This window comes from Cryptomeria japonica, chromosome 8 (genome assembly GCF_030272615.1).
Source record: "Cryptomeria japonica chromosome 8, Sugi_1.0, whole genome shotgun sequence".
NCBI classification, from domain to species: Eukaryota; Viridiplantae; Streptophyta; class Pinopsida; order Cupressales; family Cupressaceae; genus Cryptomeria; species Cryptomeria japonica.
Genome location: NC_081412.1, coordinates 456,299,209 through 456,308,948, shown reverse-complemented (window position 1 = coordinate 456,308,948; position 9,740 = coordinate 456,299,209). Strand labels below are relative to the sequence as shown.

At 35.6% G+C, this 9,740-nt stretch overlaps 1 protein-coding gene across 1 annotated transcript; it reads right to left on the bottom strand.

The window, feature by feature from the left end:
* Positions 1 to 233: 233 nt before the first annotated feature.
* On the bottom strand, positions 234 to 2,423 carry LOC131077298 (cytochrome P450 86B1). The gene has a single exon (XM_058014761.2). The coding sequence runs from the start codon at positions 2,201 to 2,203 to the stop codon at positions 596 to 598; it is 1,608 nt and encodes a 535-aa protein (XP_057870744.1). The 5' UTR covers positions 2,204 to 2,423; the 3' UTR covers positions 234 to 595.
* Positions 2,424 to 9,740: the final 7,317 nt, after the last annotated feature.

Below are 9,740 nucleotides of genomic sequence, written 5' to 3'. Positions count from 1 at the left end.
TGTCCAACCCACATAAAATATCTAACCAATGTTACTTACAATTTTACAGGTTGATCCAAAAAATATTTAATGTGACTAAGCACATCTATAGATGTATCACAAATAAATATTTATTCTTTCTTGTATAGTGTGTACAACACCTCATTCTTAACAAAAGAGACACTTCATCATTGAATGATGCATCATTATAAATCCATCAAAATCAAACCTCATTTTTACTTTGCTTGCATGCAAAATTCAATATTAATTTGAACCTTTATTTAGTGTCCCTAGAGTTACAACAATCCAATGACAATAATTTTTATCATAAAAATTATAGTAAGGAAATAATAACATAGAGTTCTAAATTAGATATCTATTTCCAAATTTAAACTGATTCTCTACAATAAAAACCCAAATACTTCTACTTATTAAACTTAGCTTTCTAAAACAATTCCATATGTTTATAAATACAATATTAAATTAAACTCAACCTTACCGTTCACTATTAAATTAATTAATGCACTAATAACGGGAAGACCTTATTTGTGTATTATGGATATGCATTGGTTTGCGGCCCCGACGTGCACTGAGACTATCTTGCTCTACTGGAATTTTACAGTCCAAGGGGTTCCCTTGGCTGCAACGTGACCAGCATCCCATTTTTCATGTAGAGAGTGAGCGCCAATTTGGGCTCCACAACATGTCCTGGCACCATCTTCATCTTGAACCCCCAAATGATAGTCGCTGCAATCCATTTCATTTGGTAGTAAGCAAAGTCCTTTCCCAGGCAAAGCCTCGGCCCACCATTAAACACCGGGTATTTATATGCCGACTCGCTGACGAAGTTCCCACCGGCGTCCAGCCACCTCTCCGGCCTAAATTCCATGCAATCCTTCCCCCATATGCTCTCCATTCTTCCCATCCCATATATCGAGTATACCAGCCTGAACCCCTTTCTCAAATAACTCCCGTCCGGCAGCTGGTCGTCGGAGTCCACTTCCTTAAAGTCGAAGGGAACGGAGGGGAACAGTCGCAGGGACTCCGACAGTGCCGCATGCAAATAATGCATCTGCTTCAAGTCTTCTACAGTAAAACTGAGGCTCGCTGCATTCAGAAAACCCTTTGATCCTTGAATCGTTTCAAGTTCAAGTAAACCAGTCGAAAATCTTTTCGACAAGATGGACCGAATTTCCCCCAAGATGTGTTCTTCCACCCGTGGGTTGCAGAGCAGCAGCCAGAAGAACCAAGAGAGCGCCACAGACGAGGTGTCCCGTCCAGCCAGAATGAAATTAACCGTGATTTCCCGCAACTTTTCGTCTGTGTAAAGCCGGTCACCGCCCTCCGTCTTGACCTTCATGAAGACCGACAGAAGGTCAGTCCCGGTCCCAGCCCCGGAGTTCCGTGTTCGAGGCCCAATTATCTTGTCTACAAACCCATTGACGGTAGCCAAAGACCTGCGGAGCTTCCTCTCGGGTCCCAACTGGAAAATCCGCAAGAGCCGCCAAACTCTAGGGGGCGTCAAAAACCTCAACATGGTGATCTCCGTGGCGTCCTCAAAAGCTCGGGCAAATTCCCTGGCTTCTGCTCCTCCGCCCGCCAAACAGCCCGGGTTGACTCCTAGCGTTACCATGCACACATTATCAAAGGTGAAGCGCAGGAGCACGTCCTGCAGATCAATTGGATCACCGGTCCGGGCGGTTTCTTCGAGAAGGGGCACCAGCCGGTTCTGCCCCAGCTCTTTCACTGACTTGGCCATAAACGCTCTGAAAGACGGAGTGTTGAATTCTATGTTGGCCGTCTTCCTCTGCGCTTTCCACATATCGCCGTCGGCGTTAAAGATGCCGTCGCCTAGAAATTCGTGCCCCACATCCCGGAAATAGCGCCCCTTTGGATAATTGTTGAATCTGAGGTTCAGGACGTGTTCCAAATTGGGCGGGTTCGCTGTCATTACGGTGGTCATGCCGCTCATGGCCAACCCCTTGAAGTAAAATGTTCCCCCGCAGTCTTTTAAGACTCGGGTGCTCCAGTCGTGGATTTCATTTAAGTGAAGAACTAACGAAGGCATCATGCCAAGCAGAGGCCAAATTGGCGGCCCTTTCATTTTTCTGTGCATAAAGAAATGGAAAAGCATGAAGCCCAATAACGCCAGTGCTATGTCTGTGGCTTTCATATTTGATTCTGACCACAGAAAATACAAAAGCTGACTGAAGCGGTTTCCCATTATCTAATTTTCTAAGCACTCAAAGGCAGCTAAGGTGACGAGCTATTTTGGCACAGAATTGGGTATTTAAAAACACAGCTGCTGTGAACATGTGATTTCAATCTATGTTTCGTAGCCTAATCTACTTTAGTAGGTTACCCTGTTTATTCTACCGACGTCAATTTCCACTCATATCCATAGCATCCAACACCACCTTTATTTTAAGGTTCCATTTTCAACGTTTCCAACATAACGTTTCAACGATCTATTTTAATGTCACGCAATTTATCTTCCCCTGATTTTAATGAAATCATAAGAGTATTTTTGGCATTAAATATTATTAGCTAGTTAATTTGATATTTTAGGTGTCAAATAAATGTGACATGAATTTTGAAAGATGTCAGTTCTATCAATCTTTGTTGCATTTCTATGCTGACATAAAGTTTCGGTGCATCTTATGGATGAGGCCTTCCCAAAAAAATTGAGTAGGTGTCATTAAGAATATTTTAAATATGGTAGTTGAAAAATTTAGATGTCATAAAATTTCTTGGTATATTTTTCACAATTTAATAATGTAGAGTTAATTTTTTATTAGGCGTTTGAATTTTTTTATTTGATTGAATTATATCATTTATTGGTTGGTTTTGGTAAGATTGATGTGATAGGATATTATTTTCAATTGAAATTTGTTTGAGATATCTATTCTATTGAAGTCTTGGAAAATGACTTTAGTATTAACTTTTGAGAGTATTTATTTCTTTCGATTCAACAAGTCTTGATATTAGGTAGGTTCTATTTGAATCATTAAACTTTACCAAACACACAAAAACCACACCAATCAGCTCTTATTCATCTTAAATAGAAATCTACAAATTTATCTCTATTAAAATTATGAAAACAAATGTCAAAATATTAGCTGACCTATAATAATAGTATATTGATTTATATATCCAAATTTTTAATATATATATTTAAATCTTACATAGAGCATATAAGCGAAAGGGATAAAAGTTAAGTTGACCTTAGCCTTGATTCTATTAGCCATTACCCTTATCAAATTTTAGTAGTCCAAGCCCATTTGTTTTGTAGTCATTTATATACCTTGGACCAGACTCCATACATAGATCCATCTCTTAAACAAGTCTACACATACATTCTAATCCTCCCAACTCATATCTCAATCCATCTTGATTGATCTAATCCTCTCAAAAAAATATAATTATCGGACATAATCTTGTATATAAAATTACTTTAATTAGAACACCTTGACTGGTTTACATAAAGACAACCCTAAGTAATTAATTCTTATCAAATTATTAGAGAAAAAAATTACTCATCATTACAATGCATTGTCATAACTTGTATTGGTATTTCATCATCAAATATTACATATTAATTTAATATTTAGGAACTTGACTTTTTTACTTGGCAATTCTTCTAACTTTCTTTAACTAGTTATCAAGGAAGATCTCATACCTCTCTTTGCATACTTTGATATTGTTCATTGCCATTAATTTATAAACCATAAAAAATGGTTCACTTTAGTTGAGAAACACTAATAAATTCAAGGCAAATTTTTTTTAAGGTGCACATAATTACAATTCAATTTTGTAAAATGTAGTTCACTGACATACATTAGGTCAAGATTGCAACAATTAGAATTGGACAATAATTTTTTCTTTGTCATTTTAAATTTTGATATAATCATTAAATCATGAGTATTAAATTTTAAAAGAAGGGGACAAAGCTCTAATTAAAAATTGGAGGCCAATCACCCTCCTCAACGTATCCCACAAAATCCTAGCCAAAGCCTTAGCCTCTCTCCTTGAGAAGATCCTCCCCAAATTCATCTGTTCCACCCAAATAGGTTTCATTAAAGGCAGATACATCTTGGAAAATCTTGTAATGAGTTGGGAATCCATGGAATGGGCTAGAACCTCAAATCAAGAAGCCGCCATGTTCCTTGTCGACTTTGAGAAAGCATATGATAGGGTGGAATGGGACTTCATCCTCATGATGCTCTCAGCTTTTGGCTTTCCTAGTGAGTTCTGTGAGTATGTTCGAATCCTCCTCAAGGACGCATCTTCCCTGATCGAAGTCAATGGGACCCTCTCCCAGCCTATTCCCCTATCTAGATCAATTAGATAGGGTTGCCCCCTTGCCCCTCCTCTATTTGTCATTGCTTCATATGCCCTATACTATCTTCTAAGAGATGACACCCTATCCCCCTTGTCCAAGGCATTACTATGCCAGACGACTCTAAATTGATCAACATCCAGTTTGCTGATGATACCTTGCTCTTCCTAAAGCTCTCAAGACACAATATTGATTCCCTTAATCAAAAGCTTGACATTTTCAGTAGAGCATCCAGAGCCCGGATATCTAGCACCAAATCCATTCTACTTGGATGGAAAGATAAGGCTTCACCATTTTGGCTATGCTTGGGATGGACCAAATAAATTAGTCTATTATCTTGGTATCCCCTTTTCTATATCTCCATCTCTTAAAGACATGTGGGGGTGGGTGAAGGGGAAAATAGACAGTAAACTCAACAAATGGGACAATAGGGTCCTCTCCCTTGCTGGCAAGATTCAAGTTTGCCAAAAAATCCTTTCTTCCTATAGCATATACTACTCCTCGGTGTGGATGTTCAGCAACTACCAAGTCATTGAAATCTAAAGGGCTATCAGATGATTCCTATGGTCTGATGGGAAGGGTAAAAGGAAAGCTCACGCGGTCAAGTGGACCTGGTGCCACTTGGATAAAAAGCTTGGTGGGCTGGGCCTTAAGGATCTTAGGCTGCAAGGTATTACCTTGCAGCCAAATGGATATTTCACTCACTAGAAGGACAAGAACCATGGAAAATCCTCATCAGGACCAGCATACAAAATGGTGTTCCCAAAACTGTCAAAACTTGGAAAGCCCTACCGTTCAGTGATTTAATTGCAGGTGGTTTCCCTGTGTTTGTCCAAGGTACCTGGGTGTTTAAATCCTTCTAGAAAGCTTGGGAGCATGTGCATGGTCTCATTAACAACTTGAGCATCAACTATGACAATACCCTCCACGGTGAAAGGTTAGTATGGTGGAACCTACATCATAACTCCAAACCCCTTGCTTTAACCCAAGGTTGTTCTGCTAAGCACTAGCATAATAAAGGAATAAAGTACATTATGGATATTCTAGAACATGATTACCTTATCAGCTGGGAGGCTCTTAGCACTAAATATGATCTCCCTGTATCACATAAGAAGACATACAACATGATTAAAAATGCATGCATTCCCTTTAATCTCCCTAAAAACACCCAAGTAGACACCCATAAGTACCTTACGTTCCTATGGAAGGATGGCTCCACCCTCCATAAGATCAAAGCCAAAACCATCTATACCCTTCTCAAAAGTGATACCTCGGTGATCGAACATATAAACAATCTGTGGTATGTTAACCAAACCCCTTACACGTGGCAGAAAACCTTTGAGAAGCTTTGGTGGTCCCCCATCCCCCCTAAGATCAAATGCTTCAGATGGCAACTTATACTGGACAGATTACCTATTAGGAATAAATCGGCTGCATATGACGGGTGTTCTATCTGCAGAAAACTTGAGACCACATGCCACATCTTCTTTGACTAGTCCTTTGCTAGAGAAATTTGGCTTCTGTTTGGAATTTCTATTACAGAACATGTTTACACACTTGATATAGTTACTGGTTTTATTCAAGGACTGAGGAAGGATACTAATCTAGTTTGGCAAATTATATCTTCTTACATTCTTTGGTTTATTTGGAAACTTAGGAATGAGGAGAAGTTCCAAGGTATTACAAGGGAACATGCTGAGTTTTTTAAAAAACTCACACATTACAAAATTGTTGTGCAGGTCTATTTTTTTATGAACCTCGAGAGAAACAAGCTCCTCTGATTCCTGAAGGATGGTAGAGTGACCATGTTTGTTTATGAGATGCAAGATGGGTATGAATGGGCTAGGATTGCATAGAATCAGACCTCCTTTGATAAGGCAGTGAAGAAGCTGATAAAGGATCTACAGGACAGCAAGCCTCCTCCCTTCAATAGGATAGAGATGTGCTCTTAAATCCTTGCAAGAAAGAAGGTGGTTTGGATGGAAGGAGAAGAAGGTTGGACCACATGGCTAGAGGACCAGGATGAAGGTCTCCAATAGTGCTTTACTTTGTTGTGTCCCTTTCATATGGTTAAGAGATAATTGTATATAGCTCTCTCTAGTTGTTTAGTTTGGCGGTTGAGGTCCTGCCCCCCACTCTCTAGTTTTGTATAAACTCTCCATCTATTTTTTGGAATATCGATCTCTAATATAAAAAAAAAGACAACAAAATAATTAAAAATGCCATTTTTTCTTCATTAATATTAAAATGTAATACCATTAATCTTTTGATTTAATTTTCCTATATCTATAACAACTAGTTATTTCAATTCTAATTAGTAGTGCAATATAAAGTAATCCATTTCAAATATAATTGTTACATAAGATAATTAAAAAAAATTAAATAATGATGAACACAAAATTCAAAAATACAATTTTTCTTGATTTTATTTGCACCAAAATTGAAATCACAATTTACACGATATTTAAACTAAAAATTACAAATTAATGGATAATTGATCTCCTCAAATCATAACTTGACTTGAATTTTAATATCATGGCATCTTATCATCCGACAATGTAACAAAGCTATGAAAAATGCAAGCTTGTGCCTAGTGTGTCACTAAGCTTGTCAAATTATCTAAACATTTTGACAACATACATCAAAACACTAATCTCATTTTTTGGTATAACATTGTTGGTTGGTCTTACAGTGAAGCCTATACATGCAATTGTAAAATATTATAACATTATTTAAGCTCCATATGGATAAAAACTATTAGAATTCTTTTCCCATCATGGCTTTTAATTTATTTTTCAGGCTTGCCAAATGTTATCACATCAATATGATCCTAACCAATCAAGAAACAAATATTGTCACATCAAGCCCAATAAATGTTCAAGTTTCTATAAATGTAGATAAAAAAATCAGCTCAGGAAAAAAATTTCTCCACTATGCTAAATGTGTCAAAAAACTTGAGCACCTTGTTGTGTCGACTATTAAAAGATTTGATCGGTTAGTTCAATTTTTTTACTTAGGCTAGAGAAAGAATTAATTAGAAATTTACTCTGATATATGAGCACAAAATGTTTATTCTTAGGGCTAAATCTACAATAATGAGTATCAAATTTGGGACATTACATTTTCCAATTCGAATGAGGGAGAAAGGTAGGAAACACCTTCATTCAAAGATAATATTCCAACATGCGTACCTTTGTATGAAGGTATTTCATGAAATGAAGGCACATTCATTCATTGATGAGTTGAAAAAGAATCTTTGAATGGACGTGAACCTTCATTTGAAGGTGTAAAGTATTAAAAAAACCTTCGAACAAAGGTAATTTCAATGTCTAAATTTCTATTCCTTTTATAAGCTAATTATAAAGTCATGAGAGCCCAATAGAACACAATACACAAATCATTTTCATTAAAACAATCCATTGATTTTAGATTTTGCTTTTTACAATATCAAAACATCTATATGCTTATTATTTTTTGGATGATACAAAACAATCTTATTTTCATAAGATACATGTTTCTATCTAAAGATGTTTCATTCCAAAGACTAAAAAATTAAGAAATTTTTTTGTAAACCCAAAACCTTCAAAACCCAAAGAAATAAATAATGAGGTAAAATGAAAAGGTCAGATTAGCCCCAAAGTTCCCAATTTGAGACTTGATCCCCTTTTTTAGAAACTGATTAACAATAACTAAAGACCTATGGAGCTTCCTCTCTAGTCCCAATTAGAAAAATCACATGAGCCTCTAGAGTAAAGCGGGTCTCAAAAACCTCAACATGTTGATCTTCGTGGCTTTCTCAAATGTTCAGGCAAATTCCCTCATGTCTACTCCTCATCCTGCTCAAGAGTCCAAGTTGACTCATTGTGCCCCATCTTGACCACATTAATAAACTCTTACTCAAACTTAAATAACAATCTCCAAATTTATTTCTATTAAAATTTTGATAATTTTTTTAAAATATTAGATGAATAATAATTTAATAATAACACATATTATTATTTATAAATTTAAATTTTAGATGGGGTATATAAGTGTAAAGGATAAAGTGTCTACTTATTATTTTCTCTTAGAATTTTATACTCATTTTCAATTTTGTTGTCTTTACATTGTCTTAATTTCAATTTCATTTATTGTGTGTTTAAGCTAGCCTTATGATGGAGGGGTATCTTTGGGCGTAGAGCAATCTTGCATCACCTAGAAATATTCAATTGTAGTTTTTGCCTTGTAAGGTATATATGGATATGTTTAGATGAATAAATTTGTAATTAAAGTATAAATATTTATTAAATATTTATCCATTTTTTAGTAGTGTAATTTTTAGAATGTGACACATGTCAGAAATTATCGTAAGACATCTTAAAAGGAATCCCCAGTTTTAACATGAAACTTACAATTTACTAAATTTGTCTTGTATGTCATGCATGTTGACTCATGCCCCTAGCATGACTAACGAAATTGGGAATTCCAAACTTGCATGCCTTTGGCATGTCCTTGCATATGTTATTTTATTGGTGTTAGAAGAGCTACTAAACATCTTTATGACAACTACTTAATTTATCAAGAAAGTAGGGGTCATATGGAAGTCATGTGAAATAATTTTCTATATTTAGAAGATGCCAACCCAAGAATGGCATCAGAATTTAAGGTGAGTTTGTTGATGGTTTGGTAAAGAGATGGAAAACAATGTATCCCAATAACGGCTTTCAGATTTGATTCTAATTATCTACGCACTGAAAGGCAGCTAAGGTGACGAGCTATTTTGGCACAGAATTGGGCATTTAAAAACACAGCTACTGTGAACATGTGATTCCAATCGATGTTCGCCAGCTTAATCTACTTTAGTAGGTTAAACCAGACGTCCATTTTTGCCAATATCCATAGAATCCAACAGCACCTTATTTTAAGGTTCTATTTTCAACGTATTTCAACCTAATGTTTTCAACGATCTATTTAACATCACCTAATTTTGCCTTTGATTTAAATGAAATAATGAGTAGTTTTGGGCATTAAATATTATTCGGTTGACAATTTAATTTTTCTTAGGTGTTTAATAGATGTGATATGAATTTGGAGAAATGTCAGATCTCATTAAATTGATGTGATATGAATTTGGAGAAATGTCAGTTTTATCAATCTGTTTTGTCTTTTTACAATTATATAAAGTTTATGTGATTGAGCTTAGTAAAATCTATTATATATTTATATATATAAAGTTGTAAAAGGACATTGAATAAAAAAACATGCTAATTTCTAATTTTACAAAAGAAAATATATAAATACAACCTAAAGATTCATTTTTCATGTTTTGACTATAGTAAAAACATTTTAAATTTAATGATACATACAAAAATAGTTATTGTTAGACACTATTTATTTGAAACATGTTTTCAACTAGTCAAAATAGAGTCGACACATTGTTTTT

Coding starts and splice junctions, on each gene's coding strand:
- LOC131077298 (XM_058014761.2), bottom strand. CDS start 2,203: ATGGGAAACCGCTTCAGTCAGCTTTTGTATTTTCTGTGGTCAGAATCA.